Source organism: Somniosus microcephalus, chromosome 7, assembly GCF_052327205.1.
Source record: "Somniosus microcephalus isolate GS21.2 chromosome 7, FLI_Smic_1.0, whole genome shotgun sequence".
Classification (NCBI taxonomy): domain Eukaryota; kingdom Metazoa; phylum Chordata; class Chondrichthyes; order Squaliformes; family Somniosidae; genus Somniosus; species Somniosus microcephalus.
Window position 1 is genome coordinate 27124997 of NC_140993.1, and position 23763 is coordinate 27148759.

Consider the following 23763-nt stretch of genomic DNA (forward strand, 5'->3'; position numbering starts at 1 on the left):
GTGGAGGCTCAGTCGTTGAGTATATTCAAGACAGAGATCGATAGATTTTTGAATATTAAGCGAATCAAGGGATATGGGGATAGTGCAGGAAAGTGGAGATGAGGTAGAAAATCAGCCATGATCTTATTGAATGGTGGAGCAGGCTCGAAGGGCCAAATGGCCGACTCCTGCTCCAATCTCTTATGTATTTAAACCATTTGTGCAATCTGAGGGATTTGTGGAAGCATCTGAAATTTAAGTCAGAGAAGGATTTTAAGGTTTAGGCGATTGCAGTTATATTGGCAACACATGCCACAAATATATTAAGGAGATTATTTTGCCATCCCCCACATGTGGTACATCTGAGTAGAGGGGTTATTTTTAGCCCAGGTAATAATAATAATAATTCAACTTTTATTGTCATTGTACAATGCACAAGTACATGAACAATGAAATGTGATCTTGCAAGCTCCCATGAGTCCCGTAACTGAGGTAAGTTGTAAATAGTTTTTGAGTGAGAGCTTTGAAGGATATAACGTGTGTATTTTTGTTCTGTTTAAACCTGTAAAGCAAATTTCCAGTGTTAATAACTTGCTGAATGTTTCTTGACCAGATGAATATCCATGGAAAGGTCAGAGAAATCTTGGCAGAGTCGGTCCGGGAAGAACTCGGCTCACAAGGTTTATCTGAGGCCGACCTCATAAAAGCATTACAACGGCGTGGCATTATCGACGATGTCATGAAGGAACTCAGTTTTTTAACTGTAAGTATTTTATTGCAATGAACAGCATATTTCCCAAAAGCTCTCCAATGTTAAAATCAGAGCATCAAAAGCTCATTTACTAAAAAAAATTATCGGTTTCTATTGAAGGTCAGTACTGTCTTGTGCTGATTTAAAATATAGAAATGGTCTTGGACTGCATTAGTTACATTCTTGTCACCCCCTGTTTTAGCACGATAACAATAGTATGGTCCTCGCGATGAGATGTAATCGCTATTCATACATCTCCTTTGATTAATGAGCTGGAAAAATGCCTTTTTGCTGAACAGAATACCTCTTGGGGATGCAATCATGCCCCTATTGTATTCATTCCTACACACACACACACACTCACTCTTCTTGACCATGACACACCAGGTAACAAACTAATATATATTATATAGTAATTATGGCTTGAAAAGGTAATGCTGCTAAAATCAGTAGTTGAGAGAAGTGCTGAAGGCATAATTCTGATGAGGTGCAGCGAACCCTAAAATGTCTGAGCCCACACTGGGGACACTCCATACTTTGGCACTGGCTTGATTCTTTTCTTCTGGGGTTTACGTGGCTTTGGATCAGCCCTCAGGTTAGTCCAATGTTGAGATCCCCCTCCCCCGTTAAAACAAATGGACATGAATGGGAGTGGGGAGCACACAGATGGTTCTTCTCTGTCAGTGCTGTCACTGGAAAGCCCCCACAAGACTCCCTCTTTAAAGAGGCTGCGCTATAAGGACATTAACTGAGCTATGGTATTGGGCCCTTGGATATGTTGTGAAATATAGATGTAGTTTGTGTGTTTATTGTTAATGAGCCTTCAGATGTGTTTTGCCTCAGCATTTAGTAATAAATCTGAAGCTTGTTCTTCAACCAGTGATGTGTACAGATTGATGAGAAACTATTGGCATTGTTGTCTTCGTTTAAAGAATGTAGACTGCTAACTTCCATTGATGCCTGGTCATGGCCAGTCAGATCATTTGTTTTAATAACAAACTACAGCCCCATCTCCAACCTTCCTTTTCTCTGCAAGGTCCTTGGACATGCTGTCTCCCCCAAATCTGAGCTCACTGATTGAATCTCCAGTCAGGTATCTGCCCCTCTCCCGACACCAATACAGCCCTAATCAAAGTCACGAACGACATTCTCTGTGACTCTGACTAGGGTGCATTATCCCTCCTGCACCTGCGGCTACTTTTGACATGATTAAACACACCATTTTCCTCCAACGCCTCTCCTCTCCAGCTCAGTGGGACTACCCTCACTTGGTTCCACTCTTGTATATCCAAGTATAGCCAGAGCATCTCTAATCAATGGGTTCTCTTCCCACCCCTGTACAGTTACCTTGTGAGTCCCCAAGGATGACCCCCCTCCTCTTCCTCATCCACGCACGGTCCCTTGTCAACTATCATCTGCAGTCATGCAGTCAGCTCAATCCTCTACTGCCTCTATGCTGCCAGACTACTTGTCCGATATCCAGTCTTGGAATGAACCTTGCTTCAGCTAAACATTGTGAAAACAGAGCCATTTTCTTCAGCCTCTACCACAGGCTACCAGATGGCCACCATCTCTGTCCCCCTCCCTCGTCACTGCCTCAGGCTGATGAACCAGACTGTTCGCAATCTCGCCGTCCTAATTGATTGCAATCTGAACTTCCAACCCCATATCCACTCCATCACAAAGACTGCCTACTTCCACTTCTGTAACATGGGTCTCTTTTTACAAAAATTAAAACATGATTTTAAACATTTCTATCAAATCTCCTCTTAGCCGTCTCTGCTCCAAGGAGACCAACCCCAGCTTCTCTCGTGTTCAAAATTATGAAAGGTTTTGATAAAATAAATTGGGAACAACTATTCCCAGTGGTCATTGGCACAGTGACGAAAGGGCACCAATTTAGGACGATAAGTAAAAGAACAAAGGAAGGGGTTAGGAGAACATTTTTAATGCAGAGGGTGGTTAATAGGACGTGGAATTACCTACCTAAAACAATGGTGGAGGCAGAATACGTGCAGCTTGTAAAAAGGAAGTAGGTAAACATTTGAAACAGGAAACATCTAAAATTACGAGGAAAGGGTAGGGGAGCGGGATTAAGCGGATGCTTCTGCCAAAGAACTGGCACAGAGGCAGTACGCCAAATGGCCTCCTTCTATGTTGTACAATTTGATGATTCTAAAAGGCCACAAATAATCTAAGTACTGCAAATGGTCCGATTGCATCGGGTTTGATTAAATAATTTGTTTTTTTTTACTTCTAACAGTGCTCAAATGTGCACACCTATTCACAATGGAATGCCTGATTTCAAAATGGGTGGCTGCTGAAGGCAATTCTGTTATGATTTAGTTCATCTTAAAGTGCTGTGAGGTATTGATTCGTGAAATGTTCAGCCTCTTAACATCCTCATTATTGTTGGGCCACTTTAAAGATAGTCAAGCAAGCCAGGATACAAAATGCCTGAAACCCAGATTGATTCAGAGTAGGGTGTCGGTGGTATACATGAGTCCGAGTATTAAACCCTGTATTTCTAAACCACAATATTGATGGAACAGAGCTTCACAAACCCACTTCAGCTCTACTGAAAAAGGTAATGCTGCATAGTATGGAAAAATAAGTGTTTGATGTTAAAATATTGAATGATCCCATTAATCCTGTATAGGGTTGTGAAGGGGTGGAAAGTTTTCGGGAAATTTCCGGAAATTTTCCATGGGAAGTTTAGCTTGGGAATTTTGCCCAAAAAAGCACATGCTAGCATAATATTGTTTTTTTTTGTATTTCATTTTTTTTCCACAGGTCCTCTTAAAATTACTAACAGAGATGGAATCTTAATTATTAAGGAATTTCTTAATCAATATACAGGAAACTTTGTGCTATCCGGCAGCGACGGGACTGAGCTGTTGCTGTCCCATCAAAACTGCCGGACAAACCAGCGCTAATGTTGAAACATACGGAGATTTTGAGCTCCGTATCTGGCAACAAGCCCTGTTGCTAACAGCTTCTAAACAGTCGGCCGTACCTTGCAAGTGTCTCTGTAGCTTAGCAACAGCGAGACCTTGCAGAGCCTGACTGGTGGAAAAAAAAGCAACGAAAAGAAAAAAAAACTAACGAAACGGCTCCTGATTTTTGCCGGTGGCTCGAGCATTCCGGACAGTTAACCTCCGGATAAACCAAAGTTTCCTGTATGTTTATCTTCTTACTTGGCTTGTTTTAATAATTACAAGTTTTGTGTGTGACTGTGAACAAATGTGTCCTGATTGGTTGGATGGGTGGATGAGCGATTAGCTCCCTCTATTGATGATGTAGTGTTGTGCGTGCACAGGTCATGCTTCCATCACATGGAGCATCAGGAAAAATTTACTCACCCTGTTGCAATCGTGCTGATCGACCGCAGTTCGACACAGCGACGAATGCCCTTTATTTCTCTGCATAGAACAATGCCACGTTTACCGTCGGATGTGTGGAAGCATTTTACCCCAGGCATTAAAGATGGAAAGACTGTGTACATGTGCAAACACTGTACAAAGCCATATGTAAAGAATGCCACAAAGATGCAGCAGCATTTATCCAAATGCAACAACTTCACTCAAAGCTCACAGCAGTCAGCCCAGAGTTCCTCTGCTTCCATTCAAGAAGATGATGGTTCACATTCAGCAACTCCTGGCCCACTTGGAAGGTTCTTTGATACAATGGATAACCATAGCCAGAAGAATGCAGATGAGTGCCTTGCTCGAGCTGTATATGTGACAGGCTCGCCCCTCATGCTCACAGCCAATGTGTACTGGAAGAGATTTTTCAATGTTATTCGCCCTGCATACTGTCCTCCCACCAGACATGCTTTGTCTACTTATTTGCTGGAGGCTGAGTATAACAGAGTCCAAGGAAAGCTCAAAGAAACAATAGAGATGGCAGACTGTGTTGCAGTTATCTCAGATGGGTGGTCAAATGTACGAGGGAAGGGCATCATAAACTACATCATCTCCACTCCTCTCCCAGTGTTCTTCAAGAGCACAGACGCGAAGGACAACAGACACACAGACGCATACACTGCTGATGAGCTGAAAGCGGTCATCAACGATCTTGGATCACAAAAGGTCTTTGCAGTAGTTACTGACAATGCTGCGAATATGAAGGCTGCTTGTGCTCAAGTGGAGGAGGCCTACCCTCATATTACATCTATTGGGTGCGCAGCTCATGGGCTCAACCTGCTCCTCAAGGACATCATGGGTTTGAGAACCATGGAAATACTACAAGAGAGCCAAGCAAGTTGTTAAGTATGTCAGGGGAAAACAGGTAGTTGCAGCAACCTACAACTCCAAGCAAACGACAAAGAACAAGAACACCACACTGAAGCTGCCCAGCAACACTAGATGGGGTGGCGTTGTCATAATGTACAACAGCCTTCTGGAGGGTAAGGAGTTGCTGCAAGAAATGGCAATATCCCAGTCTGGGGATATGGAAACCACCATCAAGAAAATACTGCTGGATGATGTGTTTTGGGAGAGAGTGGTTAGCAGCCTTAAACTACTCTCACCAGTAGCATCTGCAATTGCTCAGATTGAAGGAGATGACGCTGTCTTGTCAGATGTTCTCAGGCTTTTTGCTGATTTAAAAGAACAAATTGGCATTGCCCTACCCACATCCCTGCTGCTCAAAGCAGAGGAGAAGGCAATTGTTCAATTCATACAAACGCATCAAGAATTTTGTCTCAAGCCGATTCATGCTGCAGCATACATGCTGGACCCAAAGCATGTTGGGAGACCAATACTTTCTGGAGAACAGATCAACAGTGCTCACAGTGTGATTTCTACCCTCTCACGCCACCTCAATCTGGACGTGGGCAAAGTTCTCTACCAAGCAAGGTCTTTGGAATGGGGACGGGATATGGGAATCATGCAAGCATATCAGTGCACATACCTGGTGGAAGGGACTCTGTGCATCTGAGGCCCTGTCACCCATTGCATCGGTGATACTCCAAATCCCACCTTCATCAGTGGCCTCTGAACGAAACTGGTCACTTTTTGGGAATACGCATACAAAGGTGCGCAACAGGCTGATGAATAAGAGAGTGGAGAAACTGGTGGCTATCCGGGCGAACCTACAACTTATTGAGCCAGATACAGAAGTGTCCAACACACAGCTAGACAGTGACACAGAGGAGGAAATGGACACGCCAGAGTCAGAGAATCAGGAGGAGCAATGATGAGTAGAAGACTCAAAGGGACAAAATAAGGACAAATTACAGGCTAAATAAGCTGACACTCATTTTATTTTAGATGGGTCTTTTTTGTGGGGGTTCAATAAAGTTCAAAATTATAACTTAAATAAAGTTTTAAAAGCCTGTTTTTAATTGTATGGAACAGTATGTCTATTTTGATGACAAAGATAATATAAGGGTCAGAGACAAAAACCATCAGTGTGCAAAAAAACTGAAAATTCCTGAAAATTCCCATGGAAAGTTTCCTCTTCTAAAAATTCCTGGAATTTTGCAACCCTAATCCTGTATATTGCAATACTCATAGAATCATAGAAACTTAGGCTGACTGGTCTGTAGTTTCCTGGTTTATCCCTCTCCCACAATACTGTTGTGTTTTATTTAAAACTAGCTGGGGGGGCCCGGCGTTGCTAGGGCAGTTTAGAGGGCCGCGCGGTTGACGGCCGGCCGCTGCCGCTCCCTCGCTCTGTCTCGGGCCGCACGGTTGGCGGCCGCCCGCCCGCTGCCGCTCCCCCGCTCTGTGTCTCGGGCCGAGCGGTTGTGAGGCCCGGCCCGAGTGACCCGAACTCACCTCCCGCTCCGGCTGCCCCGCTCGCTGTTGAGGAAAAGCAGGGGAAAAAATAGCGGGGAAGTTTCGGGAGGCTGCAGGATTAGGTCCTGCCCGTGACGCACCGATTGGTCAACCATCAGGTGACTGAACTGTAGGATTGGTCAACCATCACGTCACTCAACGCTAATGAGCGGTAGGATTGGTCAACCGCTAATGAGCGGATTTTCTAACGTTTTTTGTATACTGTCCGAACAATTTTTGTCTGACCAAAAAGTAAATACGCCTATGACACTCCCCTGATCATCAGCTTTCTTTTGATATAACATATGTGTAGGTACGCTCTATAACTTTTGAGTGTACAGACTGACTGACCGACCGACTTACTTTAGATAGAGTAAATAAAGAGAATCCTTCCGTGCTGTGCTATTCTATGATTTTAATGTTTCCTTACAAGGTCCTTTGTTTAAAAAAAACTGAGGGAATTTAATTCTACAAATTAACTGGAACGACGCATACTATTTTAAGCAATTTGTGTCCATGTCAGCTGCCTGGGAAACAAAGTCATATGAAGGTGAATGGGAATGTCTAGACGGAGTCTGCTCAGTGAGCCACGTGTAGAACAGCAGCCCTGACGGGGTAGCATGGATAACATTCTGCTATACTTTTGTGCTTGCTTTCCCTGTGCCACGCACCCACCTATGGTCAAGAGGGTGACATCGCCCCCCCCCCCCCCAGTCTCTCGAACCTGCTCTGAATTGGTTGCCAGTAGTTGCATGAGAATGGCTCAGAAATTACCTCTACATGGTGCTTCACGGGATTGGGAACTCCACAATATGGGGAATTGTGGTCTTGATCCCACAATGGTCTTTGTCCTATGTATTGTGCCACTACATGGTACAGGCAAGCTCAAGCTTTAAACTTTCATTTTCTTTTCAGGTTGTGTATCTTCGCGACGTTCACATTTGTCTGTAATCTTTATCACCACCTTTCTCTGCTTCATACAGCACTTTAGGAGTAACTTCGCCTCACGGACTGCAGCGGTTTAAGGCGGCGGCTCACCACCACCTTCTCGAGGGCAATTAGGGATGGGCAGTAAATGCTGGCTTTGCCAGCGGCGCCCACATCCCATGAATGAATTTTTTTTTAAAAAGCAAAGACTGCAATTAAAATGTTGCACTCTAGCATGGAATCCTGTAATTCTGTCTTCTAATGCGACCAGTGCTGTTTCCTTTGTTTTAAATTAAATAGAATAAAGATGTTTTTCATTTCCAGGAAGTGGAGGAAAAAGAAGCTATGTGCAGTTCAAAACCAGCCACACATTTTGTAGACAAGGAACCGGCTGAATTAAGGAGAAGTGAGTGCTTCTGTCATCTTACTCATTTGAGCACGCTAACATTTTATTGGCTTCTGTAAGTTTTACTGGTTTAAAGTGAATGTTTTTGTTAATATTTACATTATGTTTTCTCGAATTAAATATTTTTAGTGAGGTCAGATCTGTTCTGACTGCAGGTTCAAGAGAAAATGAAGAAATAAATAGAATGTGTGTTCATAGAATCTTACAGCACTGAGGCCATTTGGCCCGTCGTCCCTGTGCCGACTCTTTGAAAGAGCTGTCCAATTTAGTCCCACATCCCAGCTTTCTCCCCATAACCCTGCAAATTAGTACATTAGCAAAATACTGCGGATGCTGGAAATCTGAAATAACAACTGAAAATGCTGGAAACACTCAGCAGGCCAGGCAGCATCCATGGAGAGAGAAACAGAGTTGACGTTTCAGGTCTGGGACCCTTCATCAGAACTGGAAAAGGCTAGAGATGTAACATATTAAGCAGGTGCAGAGGCAGGGAAAGAGGGAGGGGAGGAAGGAACATTCTGTGCTAGGGTAGGAGGCAGGAGAGATAAAATGTTGCAAATGGGGATGGCAGAATCATACACCGCCTAAAAAATGGGGGTAGGGGTTATAGTCTGAAATTGTTGAACTCAATGTTGAGTCCAGAAGGCTGTAAAGTGCCTAATCGAAAGATGAGGTGTTGTTCCTCGAGCTTACGTTGAGCTTCATTGGCCGAGGACAGAGATCAGAGTGGGAGTGGAGCGGAGAATTAAAGTGACAGGCGACCGGAAGCTCGGGGTCACCCTTACGGACTGAACGGAGGTGTTCCCCAAAGCGGTCGCCCAATCTGCGTTTGGTCACCCCATTGTAGAGGAGACCGCATCATGAGCAGCGAATACAGTATACTAAATTGCAAGAACTACAAGTAAATCGTTGTTTCACCTGGAAGGGGTTTTTGGGGCCCTGGACAGTGGGAAGGGAGGAGGTAAAAGGGCAGCTGTTGCATTTCCTGCGCTTGCACGGGAAGGTGCCGTTGGGAGTGATTGAGGAGTGGACCAGGGTGTCGCAGAGGGAGCGGTCCCTTCGGAATGCTGAAAGGGGAGGTGAGGGGAAGATGCGTTTGGTGGTGGGACCCTTCATCCGCCACCTCCAACGTGATCCCACCTAAAATGTGGTGCCCAGAATTGTACACAATACTGCAGCTGAGGTCTAACCAGTGATTTGTAAAGGTTTAGCATGACCTTGTTTTTGTATTCAATGCCCCTATTTACAAAGCCAAGTATCCTAGAGTGTTCGGACCTCCGTTATTAATTATTTTGACATAGTCACGAGAAACTATGTTGTTTTTTTTCTATACCAAATTAGGAGGCATGGCAAACCGTGAGGGACATGGACATATTAGCAAAGTGGGCATACAAGTGGCAAATCCAGTTCAATACAGAAAAATGTGAAGTAGTACATTTTGAGAAAAAGAACAGTGAAAGGAAATATATCCTAAATGGTGAAATTCAAAACAGATTGGAGGAGCAGGGAGGTGTCGGGGTGTGGATACATATATCTTTAAAGGTGGGAGTGCAGATAGAAAAAAACGCGTAATATAAAACAAAGTGGCACATGGGATTCATGTAACATGTAAATGGGCAAAACAATGACATGACATTTAATGCAGACAAGTGCAAAGTGCTGCACATATTCCATGAATGCTATTGAAATAGCTAATGAAGCTGAAAGAGCCATAGGAGGCTTGGTAGAAATGACACTCGACATTACTAACCAGTGCAGAACAGCAAAGGGCAAAGCCAATGGAAAGGTTGAACTACATAGAAAAAGCAGTTGGATACAAGTGAGAGGAGCTGTACAAGTACTCGGGTCAGACCACACCTTGAATGATGTGCCCAGTTTTAGTTGCTGAAATGCAATGGAGACACTTAATCAACATCACTAAAACAAATTATCTAGTCATTATCACATTGCTGTTTGTGGGAGCTTGCTGTGCGCAGATTGGCTGCCGCGTTTCCTACATTGCAATCGTGACTGCACTTCAAAAAAGTACCTCATTGGCTGTAAAGCGCTTTGGGACGTCCGGTGGCCGTGAAAGGCGCTATATAAATACAAGTCTTTCTTTCTTTTAAGCACTGGAAGCAGTGCAGAGAACCACAACCTTGTGTGAAAGGTCTGGGTTTCGAGGAAAGACTGAAGAAACTTGGATTTTTCAGCCTGGGGAGGTGGTGTCAGGGAGGTAAGCTTATAGAAGTATTTAAGATTGTTAAATAAGCAAATAGAAAAAGTAAATCAGGAATTTTACTTTATATGAGATTGCGAGAGCAGGACAAGAGGCCATGGGTTCAAACTAGTAAATGGTTAAATTTAAAGCTGATATCAATACATGGAATAGACCTCCAGACATAGTCGAGACAAAACCCCTGGAATCATTTAAGGAACAATGGGATGCCACAATGGAGGTACTTCAGAATCTTTCTGGATGGACATTTTTGTGTCACTCCAGCACTTGGCAAGTTAACTGAACAGACGTAAGTCCCTACGACGCCAGTAAAAGCTCATTTATTTCAGTTTCAACATTGGTCCCTTGTTTTCCCAATGTTTTCTGACATGGCATTTTCCTGCTGTTGAAAATACACGTCAGTGTCTGGAATTGTATCCAGTGTGGTGAGTTGTTTTTCCCCCACATTAGCTGCACTGGCTTCAAATTCATGGGATACGTTGGGACAAAAGCGTTTATTTTTCAGTGAGGGTTGGAAAGTTATTTGATCGTGAAGAGCATGGCCCTCACCAAATGTCCGCATTTGGTAACTTTCCAGCAGCGATCACTGGATCGTGATCGGGAGTGAGAGCAATGGCTGATTTTTGCCTCATTCGCCAGGGCCACTGAGCTCACTCGCCAGGGCCACTGCCTCCCAGCCTAGGATCAGCTAACTCTGAGTTGCTCAGGAATTAGCATAGACTAGGAATTAAACCTGGAAGCTTCAGGTTCCTGTGACTTGGCAACATACTGTCTCTCCCACCTGACCCATTGAGGGAAGACCTGTATTTCATTTTCTGATAATGCTAATCGGATTTAATTTTGGATTACTCTGATTGCCGCCTGATGTGAGAACATTAATCATTGCTAGAAATACATAGAAGTTACGATACAGAAAAAGGTCATTTGGCCCATCCAGTCCATATCTGGCGTTGACCCTCCACACGAGCAAATAGTTCTAATCCTATTAATCCACCCTGTTCCTACAGCTCTTTTCCTTCATCCGCCTATCCAATCTAATCTTGACACAGTTTCTGTCTCAACCACTAACCCTGGAAGTGACTTCCACATTCTCACAGCTCTGTGTAAAGAAGTTTCTCCTGCACTCTATTCTAAACCTCTTACATTTAATCTTGTATCTATGGACCACCGTCCTTGACCCCTCATATCTGGAAACAGTCTTCTATTTACCCTGTCCCAGTCTTTTATCATTTTAAGCACTTCTATTCTATTGCTCTGTAATGAAAAGAGACCCGAATTTTCAAGTCTTGTATTTGTATTTCCTCATACTAGGCAGCTTTCTAGTGAATCTGCATTTAACTCTCCTGGGATGGCAGGACTGTCGTATGAGGAGAGATTGGGTCAACTATGTTAGATCCGTGGTTCAGTGGATAAATAATTACACGGATGCTGTACATAAACAAATAACAGGTCTTTACTGGAGGAGGGCAATCTCTAGACTGGGGTACAGAGGCATGCGCACAGCTTATATACCGGTGTGGTTACTGCCGGTACTACAGTATACAGGAGCTGTAAAAAGTAGTTCTGACTTAAAGCACATACACTACAATTCCTCCCTTTTTAGATTAATAATACCCCCTTAATATTCAAATAACAATTACATTTTTACATGTACATTAAACAACAATAGTCCATTTATAGATTCAGTCTTTGGGGCGGCTTCCTGACCCTTTCGGGATAGCGCCTTTCCGGAGGTTCTTGTTCTTGGTGCAGAGGCGATTCTGACCCCCTTTCATTGGGTAGTTCATCTGGTTCCACTGCTACTGGGTCTGAAGTAGATACTACCAGTATGTCGGGTTCATCCCCAGGTACTCGAGACATGGGGTTGACACATTCCTGTAATGCTAAGATCTGATCGACGTGGCGTCTCACAATGTTCTCCCCGACATCCACTGTGTACATTAATGGCCCCTGCCTTGTACATCTTGTTCCGGGTTGCCACTTCTCTGTTCGATAGTCCCGGGCCAAGACTGGTTGCCCTACATTGAAGCTCCTTGTCGGCTTCTCGTTGATGTGCTGGAATTGTTTGTCCTCAACATTTCTTCGCACATTTGGTCTGAGCAAGTCCAGACGAGATCTCAACCTTCGGTTAAAGAACATCATGGCCGGGGTCTGGTTGGTAACTGCATGTGTCGCGTTTCGGTAGGCTAATAAGAAATTGTCCACCTTATGCTGTAGTGGAATTTCCTCGTCGCACATGGCCTTTATCGCCTTCTTAAAGGTTTGTACGAACCTCTCAGCCAATCCATTGGTGGCTGGATGATATGGGGCGGATGTGTAATGTCTTACCCCATTCCTTTTCATGAATTTTTGGAACTCGTCGGACACAAACTGTGGTCCATTATCAGAGCAGATCTGCTCTGGCAACCCGTTTCTGGCAAATATGGTCCGTAGGACTGCAATCGTTTTCTCTGTAGTGGTTGAAGACATCTTTATCACCTCAGGCCACTTTGAATGAGCATCCACTGCTATTAAGAACATTGAGTCCATGAATGGACCAGCGAAATCAATGTGCACCCGTTGCCTTGGAGAGGGTGTAGAGGGGCATGTGGTGGTGCATTTTGGACCTTCTGGCATCCTAAGCAGCTCTTAGTTAGGTCTTCGATTTGTTGATCGATTCCCGGCCACCACACATAAGCCTTAGCTAGGCTTTTCATTTTCACTCCCCCCAGATGACCTTCATGTAGCTCATTTAGCACTCTCTCCCTTAACTTGGGTGGAATCACCACTCTGGATCCACACATCACTGTCCCCTGGCATACTGACAGCTGTTCTCTTCTGGATGAGAATGCTGGCAACAGTGAGTCGCCATGTGTTGGACATCCCCTCACCGTCAATTCATATACCCGTGACAGCATCGGATCATTGCGGGTCTCCTCTATATCCGCGTTTGTTACTGGCAATCGTTCAATTATCGACGAATAAAATATCTCGATAGGGTCCACTGCTGGTGCTTCCTCCACAGTAGGCAGTGGCAGGCGCGATAGCCCATCAGCGTTCCCATGCTGTTTCGTGCCTTTATATTCTATTTCATATTGATTCGCCCCTAGAAACAGGGACCATCTTTGTAACCGCTGTGCAGTCATTACTGGCACGCCCTTCTTAGGATTAAAGATGGAGACAAGTGGTTGGTGGTCAGTCAGCAAGGTGAACTTCTGTCCATGCAGATAGTGGTTGAATTTTTTTACTCCCCATACTAGGCTGAGGGCCTCCCTGTCAATCTGGGCGTAGTTGCGCTCGGCTGAGGTTAGTGACCGAGACGCAAAGGCTACTGGCCTCTCCAAACCGTCCGGGAATTTGTGCGACAGCACCGCTCCAATGCCGTAGGGTGATGTATCACATGCCAAACGAATTGGTAGTGCTGGGTTGAAATGGGCCAACACCTCTTTTGATGTGATCAATTCTTTACACTTCTGGAAAGCTCGTCTACGTTCGTCATCCCACTTCCATGGTACCCCTGTTTGCAGTAGGGTGTTCAGCGGGTGTAATACCGTAGACATATTTGGTAAGAACTTGTGGTAATAGTTTACCAGCCCGAGGAACGACCTCAGTTGTGACACATTTTCCGGTGCTTGAGCCTTGACTACTGCCTCAATCTTGTCAGGGGACTTATGTAACCCCTCTTCATCGATGACGTGGCCGCAATACGAGATCTGTTTCTGGAAAAACTCGCACTTGTGGCGATTAGTTCATAGATACATACATAGAAGATAGGAGCAGGAGTAGGCCATTCGGCCCTTCGTGCCTGCTCCGCCATTTAATGAGATCATGGCTGATCCTTTAATTCAGTATCCCGTCCCCGCCTTCTCTCCGTAACCCTTAACCCCTTTTGCCCGTAGAAATATATCTAATTCCCTCTTAAATATATTTAATGAGCTGGCGTACACTGCCCTCTGTGGCAATGAGTTCCACAGGTTCACCACTCTCTGAGTGAAGAAATTCCCCCTCATCTCTGTCCTAAATGGTTTAGCCCTTATCCTTAAATTATGTCCTCTAGTTCTGTTTTCACCCGCCAAGGGAAACATTCCTTCTGCATCCAGTCTGTCTAGACCTGTCAGAATTTTATACACTTCTATGAGGTCCCCTCTCAATCTTCTAAACTCCAGTGTGTACATCCCTAAACTACATAGTCTCTCCTCATAGGTCATTCCCGCCATTCCTGGTATCAGCCTGGTGAATCGCCGCTGCACCCCCTCCATGGCAAGAACATCCTTCCTCAGATGAGGCGACCAAAACTGTACACAGTACTCGAGGTGTGGTCTCACCAGTGCCCTGTACAGCTGCAGCAAGGTATCCCTGTTCCTGTATTCTAACCCTTTTGCTATGAAGGCCAGCATACCGTTTGCCTTCTTGACCGCCTGTTGCACCTGCATGCTCGCCTTCAGTGACTGGTGTACAAGAACACCCAGGTCTCTCTGTACTTCCCCCTCTCCCAATCTATTGCCATTTAAATAATAATTTGCCCTCCCGTTCCTGCACCCAAGGTGGATAACTTCGCACTTGTCCACATTATAGTGCATCTGCCATTTATCCGCCCAATCGCCCAGTCTGTCCAAATCGCTCTGGAGCTTCCTGGTCTCTTCCTCTGAGCCCACCCCACCTCCTAGTTTAGTGTCGTCTGCAAATTTGGAAATGCTGCATCCGACTCCCTGATCCAGGTCATTAATGTAAATTGTGAACAGCTGGGGGCCCAGGACAGATCCCTGTGGTACCCCACTTGTTACTGCCTGCCATTCAGAAAATGAGCCGTTTATTCCAACTCTCTGTTTTCTATCTGACAGCCAGTTCCCTATCCACGCCAAAACTTTCCCCTTTATCCCATGAGCCTCAATTTTCCATGCTAATCTTTTATGTGGGACCTTATCGAAGGCCTTTTGGAAGTCCAGGTACACCACATCTACTGGCTCTCCCCCATCTATTCTACCAGTTACTCCCTCAAAAAATTCCAATAGATTAGTCAAGCACGATTTACCCTTTGTAATAGTAGCCCATGTTCCTTTAATCTGGCGAGCACCTTCTCCAAGTTAGCGAGGTGATCACCGTCATTTTCGCCCGTGACCAAGATGTCGTCCAAATAAAACTGGGTCCCTGGAATCCCTTGCAGGACCTGATCCATCGCCCTTTGCCAGATAGCCGGAGCCGAGGCTACTCCAAACACCAGCCGGTTGTATTGATAGAGACCTTTATGGGTGTTGATCGTAAGGTAATGTTTCGAAGCTTCTTCTACCTCCATTTGCAAGTACGCCTGGGCTAGATCAATTTTTGTGAAGCGTTTACCACCAGATAGCGAGGCGCAAATATCCTCAATTCGTGGAAGCGGATATTGCACCGAGTGAAGGACTGGGTTCACTGTCACCTTAAAATCCCCACAGATGCGGACCTTCTTTGGTTCCCCAGGCGTATTACTCAACAACCTCTTCATTACAGGAACGATGGGTGTAGCCCACTCGCTCCAGTCCACTTTGGACAGTACTCCTGAACGTTCCAACCCTTCCAGCTCTGCTTCAACCGCTGGTCTGATCGCATAAGGCACTGGTCTGGTCGCCAGAAACTTTGGGCTTGCATTATCCTCTATTTTAATTGTTGCTGTTATTCCTTTTAGTGTTCCTAGTCCCTCCTGGAACACTTCTTTTGCGTCAGTTAGCATTTTTGACAGTCGTCCAGGTGTGACGTCGTCATCCTTTTTGGCCTGCACCTTCAGTGCCTGTATGGAATGCCAATCTAAATGTATCTTCCGGATCCATTCACATCCTAGCAGTGGTGGTCCTCCATTTGGCAATACATATATATCCATTTTAGGTATTTCCTGACCTTTATATGTCACTTTCACCCTTATTTTTCCTTTGGGGTAGACTTTTTGCCCCGTATACGTCTTCAAGACAATCTCTAGCTTTCAAGGGTATGTGTGAAAATAGCCGCTTGTAGTTTCTTTGATTTATGACTGTTAGAGCTGACCCTGTGTCCAATTCCATTTCCACTTGGACTCCGTCTATCTTGAGTGTAACCCAGATAGTCTGGTGATCCTCCATTTCGGTTACATTATGTAGTTTCAGACAACCCAGCTCCTTGCTTCCGGAGTCTGTGTCACTTTTCTGTTCGTCTGAACCACTGTCCATCACCTGGTGTACCTTTTTGTACTTCTCCTGTGGAGATTTCTTACTGTTGGTTTTCTTCCCAGACCTGCAGACTCTTGCTTTGTGTCCTGCTTTCCCACACTGTCTGCACACTTGGTCCTTGAACCAACAATCTTTCTGGTCATGTGTTGTTCTGCCGCTGCGATAGCACTTCCCTGTTCCATAGGTCATTTCGTTGGTGCCGTATTCTTGCGGTCTCCGTTGTATCTTTGCAGCGCCCCTTGCGGCTGCTTCGTGTGATACTGCCATACTGAAAGCTTTGTCCAGCGTAAGGTCCTTTTCTGATAGAAGCCGTTTCTGGGTTCCTTCACTTTGTAGCCCACACACAAACTTGTCCCTTAACGTGTCTGCTAGTCCCGCTCCAAACTGGCAGTATTTCGATAGCTTGCGCAGTTCCGTTAGGTACTCAGCATTGCTTTCGTCTTTGTGTTGGTTCCTTTTATGGAACTTAAATCGTTCTGCTATCAGCAGCGGTGTGGGGTTTAAGTGGTCCTGTAGGATTTCTACTATGCTTTCAAAATTCTTGTTTACCGGCTTCTCTGGGGTTATTAGATTTCGCAGTAACCCATAAGTTTTTGCACCCATGGAATTTAACAGAACCAGTGCTTTATTAGCATCTGGCACTTCATTCGCCCTGCAGTACACCTCAATACGTTCCACATATGTCGCCCAATCTTCGACTTCATTGTCGAACGTAGAGATACTGCCACTCTTCGGCATCCTTGGTTGTGCGTTAACTATCACCAATGGCGCCTCCCGCGCTTCCCCTTCTCCGCTGGCACAAAATGGCGTCTCCCGCGCTTTCCTTCCTTCCCGCGCTCGCCCGTCTTCTCCGCTGCGGCTTCGCAAAATGGCGTCTCCCACGCTCTTCCTTCTCAATGGCGCCTCCCGCGCTCTCCCTGCTTCTCCGCGGCTCAATGGCGTCTCCCCTTGCTTCGCCCCGCGGACCCTGATCAGCCCGTGATCCCTGGCTGTGCTCTGCGCGTTCTTCTCTTGATATTTGTCGGCGCCGCTCAGCCTAGAACCCGGCTGTTTCTTACCCTCTCTCCGGTTTTGCAGTATTTTTCCTCAACGCCGCTCGGTGATCAACCCCCGGCTGCGCCCTGCTCTCGTCACCCTTTTTCTTACCCCGTCGACGCTGCCCGGCTCTCTCTCTCTCTGCCGTCGGTCGGCTCCAGCCGCCGCTGCTGGGGAAGGGTCTGCTCTGGACCTGTCGTCGGTCTCTTACTGCTCGTTGTGGCTGGGGAACCAAGCCCGGCTCTCCACAGCCTCCCCAGTGAAGTTGGATCTCTGCCTGACTGCTGGGCGGTTGCTCGTGGTCGACGCCCATGTTCCTGGACTCGACTTTTTTTTTTTTGTTTAATGTTGCAGGTAGATTCGCATCAACACTCGTCGCCACTGTTCGATCCGTGGTTCAGTGGATAAATAATTACACGGATGCTGTACATAAACAAGTAACAGGTCTTTACTGGAGGAGGGCAATCTCTAGACTGGGGTACAGAGGCATGCGCACAGCTTATATACCGGTGTGGTTACTGCCGGTACTACAGTATACAGGAGCTGTAAAAAGTAGTTCTGACTTAAAGCACATACACTACAAACTAGGCCTGTATTCACTAGAGTTTAGAAGAATGAGAGGGGATCTAATTGAAACGTATAAAATTCTGACCGGGCTAGACAGACTGGATGCTGGGGGGGGCGGGGCGGTCTAGAATGAGGGGTCACAGTCTCGGGATACGGGGTAGGACATTTAGGACTGAGATGAGGAGAAATTTCTTCACTCAGAGGGTGGTGAACCTGTGGAATTCTCTACCACAGAAGGCTGTGGTGACCAAGTCACTGAATATATTTAAGGAGGAGATAGTTAGATTTCTAGACACAAAAGATATCAAGGGGTATGGGGAGAGAGCGGGAATATGGTATTGGGATAGAGGATCAGCCATGATCATATTGAATGGCGGAGCAGGCTCGAAGGGCTGAATGGCCGACTCCTGCTCCTATTTTTCTATGTTTCTAAAGCCTCAAGACCCTTCCTGTAGCATGCAGCCTGATACTGCACACAGTACTCTAACTGCGGTCTTAATAAAGTTTTATATAAGCTCGTCATTACCTTTTGCCTTTAATATTCTGTGCCTCTTGAGATAAAACCTAGAATTCTATTAGGGTTCTTTATCGGCTTATCCACCCGAGGTGCTGCCTTTAATATTCTGCGAACCTGTACCCCCCAAAGTCCTTCTCTGTTCTCAGAAATAGGAGTATGGTTTTCAACTGAAACAGTTCCTTTTGCATCTGATCCAAATCTCGAGCCTATTGAAGATAAATAATGAGTGCAAGGTGTCTCGCGCTCTAATTTAACAATGTGCCCAGCTGTTCCTTTGAGTGGGCAAAGGCAAAGAAGTTCTGCACCAACTCTCTAGGGCTCAACCCTCCATGGGATTCATGCTATGGTTTCGCCTTGCTGGTCTCTTACCTTCTGTACAGTGGGGAGGGAAGGGAGCAGGTGATCTCTTCAGAAATAACTTGCTTCTCTTCAGGTTCGAGCGCCTGTGTCCATCACAAGCATCTATGGACTGGGTGACCGGGGTAATATTTGCTGGTTAAACGTATTGAGTGTGGTTCCATCAAGAATCTGAATATAATGGCCCAGAAATTCGGGTCAGGGGCTTCCCACGGGTGTAAGCCTCCGACCTGCACTTACCTTGCACGCCAGCCGTTGTGTTGTGGGCCCGCGTGAGATTCCGATCCTGGGCCTCCTCCAACTGCCGGCGCGCAGTGCTCACGTATCCCAGGGGTGCAGTTAGTTCGAAGCATCCCCTGGGATCACGTGGGCCATGGAGAGCCAATAGTTAGCAGGGAATGCCCATTCATAAAATTGACAAGAAGAGCTGTCAAAACCATAAATACTATAAGCCCCAAAACATCACTAAAACTTCAAATAAATTTTTTTTAAATCACATTTTTAAAATAACTATAAATTATATAAAATAACTATTTTAAACAATAATTTAAATTTTTGAAAAAATTAATTACATTTTCTAACAGGGCTAAAAATAAATGTACTTTTATTTAAAGTATTTATTTAAAAATAATAAACCTGTGGAAAAAATGTTTTAATTTTAATTAATTCACCACTTACCTTGTTAAAAGCAGGCCTTGCGCCTGCTTTTTATATGTGTAACTCCTGGAGATTTACCCTCCCGGGATAAACCTGGGAAAAAAACGTAACTTCAATGCGCACGCGTTCAAACTCTGAACCCCTTCTTTCAAGGGAGCGGAAGTTCCAGTTTCCCGCGCATGCGCAGTGCATGCACGACATCAGCACTTCCATTGGGCCTGCAGGTGAGTACCCTGTGCGTACTCACCCGTGGAGACCCGAATTTCTGGGCCATTACTGAAGACACTGTTTTCCCACCGATTAACTAGCTGGTGATCACAATATTGTCCTTGAATTGTCACTTAGAGAATGTTGAACCAATCCCAGAACACTACACGTGAAACGATACCATGATTCAGCAGTGCTACAGGCAGAGTCTTTCTCATGAGTGAAATAAACCCAGTAATGTGGTGTTATTAGTGCAGTGTATCTTTACAGAAAAGATGAAGCAAGTTAAGTAATGAACATTTTTTTTGGTCAGGTTAAGACTCCCACATCCTTTTGGAAATTATTTCCATGGGCCACATAACATTTGTAGCTAAGAGGGTGAGCTCAAGAGTTTTTTTCTTTAATTTGTTCTTGGGATGTGGGAAACGCTGCATTTATTGCCCATCCCTAGTTGCTCTGAGATGGTGGAAGTGAGCCTTTTCCTTGAACCGCTGCCGTCCTTGTGCTGGCAGTGCCCCCGTAGGAAATTCCAGGATAGTGACCCAGTGATAAGGAAGGAATGGCGATATATGCTTAGAGGCGCAAGGCTAGAATACTCAATGAGTACTTTGTATCGGTGTTTACTAAGGAGGTGGATGCTGACAAAATATCGGTAGAAGTGGAAAAGGTAGAAGCAATGGAAGGGGTGAAAATTGCTAGACAGGATGTACTAGAAAGGCTGGGTATGCTTAGAGTGGACAAGTCGCCTGGTCCAGATGGCTTGCATCCCAGGTTGCTAAGGGACTTGGGGGAGGAGATAGCGCAAGGGCTTGCCATAATTTTCCAATCTTCCCTAGATGTGGGGGAGGTGCCTGAGGATTGGAAAGTGGCAAATGTGACACCATTGTTCAAGAAAGGGTGTAAGGACAATCCTGGTTACTACTGGCTGGTCAGTTTAACATCAGTGGTGGGTAAAGTTTTAGAAACAATAATCAAGGAAAAAATTCATGGGCACTTGGAGAGGTTTAAGCTAATTAAGGAGAGCCAACACGGATTTGTAAAAGGCAGATCGTGTTTGACTAATCCAATTGAATTTTTTGATGAAGTAACAGAGAGGATTGATGAAGGGAATGCAATGGATGCTGTCTACATGGATTTTTGGAAGGCGTTTGACAAAGTACCACATAAAAGGCTGATTAACAAAATTGAGGCTCATGGAATAGGTGGGTCAGTGGCAGCTTGGATAAGGAATTGGCTTAAGGACAGAAAACAGCGAGTTGTGGTAAATGGCATTTTTCTGACTGGAGGATGGTAGACAGTGGTGTTCCCCAAGGGTCAGTGCTGGGGCCACTGCTTTTTTGATATACTGTATATAAATGACCTGGATATTGGAATACAGAGTAGAATTTCTAAATTTGCCGATGTCGCCAAACTTGAGGGTGTGGCAAACAGTGATGATGATACCAATCAACTGCAACAGGACATAGAAAGGCTAGCAGAATGGGCAGACAAGTGGCAGATTGAATTTAATACAGAGAAGTGTGAGGTGATGCATTTTGGCAGAAGGAACAGGGAGAGGCAATATACACTTAATGGCACAGTTTTAAAGAGTGTGCAGGGGCAGAGGGACCTGAGAGTTAATGTGCATAGGTCCCTGAAGGTGGCAGGACATATTGAGAGAGTGGTTAGCAAAGCATATGGGATCTTGGGCTTCATAAATAGAGGTATTGAGTACAAAAGTAGAGAAGTTATGCTGAACCTTTATAAAGCGCTGGTTAGGCCACAACTGGAGTATTGCGTCCAGTTCTGGTCACCACACTTTAGGAAGGATGTGAAGGCCCTTGAGAGGGTGCAGAGGAGATTTACCAGAATGGTTCTGGGGATGGGGGATCTTAGCTACAAGGTCAGGTTGGGGAAGCTGGATTTGTTTTCATTAGAGCAAAGGAGGTTGATGGGTGATTTGATAGAGGTGTACAAGATTATGACGGGTTTGGATAGGCTAGACGGGGAAAGGCTGTTCCCACTAGTTGATGGTACAAGGACTAGGGGACACAGATTTAAGGTTTTGGGCAAGAGATGCAGGGGGGATGTGAGGAAAAACTTTTTTATGCAGCGAGTGGTGAGGAACTGGAAATCGCTGCCGATGGAAGTGGAGACTCTCAATGTTTTCAAGGGGAGACTGGATAGGCACTTGAAGGAAATAAACTTGCAGGGCTACGGGGATAGAGCGGGGAATGGGACTGACTGGATTGCTCTACAGAGAGCTGGCATGGACTCGATGGGCCGAATGGCCTCCTTCTGTGCCGTTATGACTCTATGTATGTCCAAGTCAGAATGATGTGTTACTTGAAGGGGAATTTCGCGATGAGTGTTCCCATGACGTTGCTGCTCTTGTGCTTCTAAGTGTTGGAGGTCGCAGGGTAGGGATGTGCTTCTGAGTTAACCTTGGTGAGTTACTGCAGTGCATCCTGTAGATCGTACCTGCTGCAGTCAGTGTACTGACGATGGAGAGGGTAGATATTGAGTCTAGTGGCAGGTGCATTAATCAGGCAAACTGCTCTGTTCTGATGGTTCCGAACAACTTGAGTGATGTCGCAGCTGCAAATGAGCACTGAGTATTGTGTGGAACACCTGACTTGAGCTTTGTAGACGGTGGAGAGGTTAGGAGGTGAGCATATCCCGCTGTGAGCCTGGCAGGAAGTGATTAGAAGATCACAAAAGCTAGAATGTGCTTTGAAAGGCACTGAAATAATACCGCCATCCCCTTCCATAAATGTTTTGCATAAAATGTAACGTGACTCTCAAAGCCAAGTGAAAATTAAAAAATCTTGTTTCACTACATATTTGATATATTGGTGCTTACGAACTTTGGCTCAGTGGGCAGCACTCTCATCTCGTGAGTCAGAAGGTTGTGGGTTCAAGTCCCACTCCAGGGACTTGAGCACATAATCCAGGCTGACACTCCAGTGCAGTATTGAGGGAGTGCTGCACTGTCGGAGGTGCTGTCTTCCGAATGAGGCATTAAACCGAGTCCTCGTCTGCTCTCTCAGGCGGACGCAAGAGATCCCACGGCACTATTTCGAAGAGGAGCAGGGGAGTTCTCCCCGGTGTCCGGGCCAATATTTATCCCCCAACAAACAGCACTAAAGCAGATTATCTGGTCATTATCTCATTGCTGTTTGCGGGAGCTTGCTGTGCGCAAATTGGCTGCCGCGTTTCCATCATTACAATAGTGACTACACTTCAGAAGTACTTCATTGGCTGTAATGCGCTTTGGGTCGCGAAAAGCGCTATAGAAATGCAAGTTCTTTCTACTAGTTAAGCCGTTCATGTTCTCCCATTCACATTTCAGCAAATATTGATCCTACCAGAAGAAACATGTACCTTCAGGTTTTGGGTGGTAAAGCTTTCCTGGAGCATTTGCAGGAACCACAACCTTTACCAGGACAAGTGTGCTCTACGCTGACGCTCTTCTTACATTTCCGAAACCAGCGTTTCCGCTCCAAGCCTGTGCCATGTGCCTGCGAGCCCGACCTGCAGGATGGATTTCTGCTGGAAGTTCACAAAGACAGTTTAGGTGAGGAACGGTGAAGGTAACTTCAGGTTTGTTTGTAAAATCAATCCATCGGGTACATCTTAAAAGGGGTAACTGGCTTCCCTCAATGGCTTAGGTGGTAAGTGCATGGCCCTGTGGTGCCATACAGACATACTGACCATCCCAGGCTCAATGCAGAATCTCTGCTGAGTCAGGTGGTATCAACTGAGGTAATAGTTGGGCTCCAGAAATGGCCTTGGTCGCCTGAGCTAGCCATGGGGAAAATGTGTCAGGGTTGCTGTTTTCAATCACGATACTGGAGGACTGCAGCTACCTGGTGAGCCTTAGCCCCAATAAGAGTGAGTGCCATCTGAGAGAAGGGTGAATTTGGAGGGGAAGAGAGAAATGCAGTAACAAATGTGCTTTTCCTACATCTGCCAGAGATTGTGTTGCTTCACAAAGTAGGGAACTGTAGTGTGTTAGCTCAGGAGCTGCAAGGCATAATGAGTGGTTTAGGGCACGTTGACAAAGGGGGTTAGGAAAGTTTGCCTGTGAGGCTGCAATCTGAGTGCAATCTGTTAGAAGAATTAGAGAAATGTATCTCGTTGAAACATACAAAATTCTCACAGGGCTTGACAGGGTCGATGCAGGGAGGAATGTTTCCCCTGGCTGGGGAGTCTAGAACCAGGG

The 23763-nt window shown here is 45.5% G+C and overlaps 1 protein-coding gene across 1 annotated transcript in view; it reads left to right on the forward strand.

Moving 5' to 3' along the window:
• The window catches only part of cep76 (centrosomal protein 76), a 69063-nt gene that overhangs the window by 3210 nt on the left and 42090 nt on the right, over window positions 1-23763 (forward strand). Inside the window, exons 2-4 of the mRNA XM_085992329.1 lie at window positions 593-742; window positions 7765-7846; window positions 22891-23115. Of these exons, the coding sequence (XP_085848455.1) occupies window positions 593-742; window positions 7765-7846; window positions 22891-23115 (457 nt within the window). The remainder of the gene's footprint in view (window positions 1-592; window positions 743-7764; window positions 7847-22890; window positions 23116-23763) is intronic.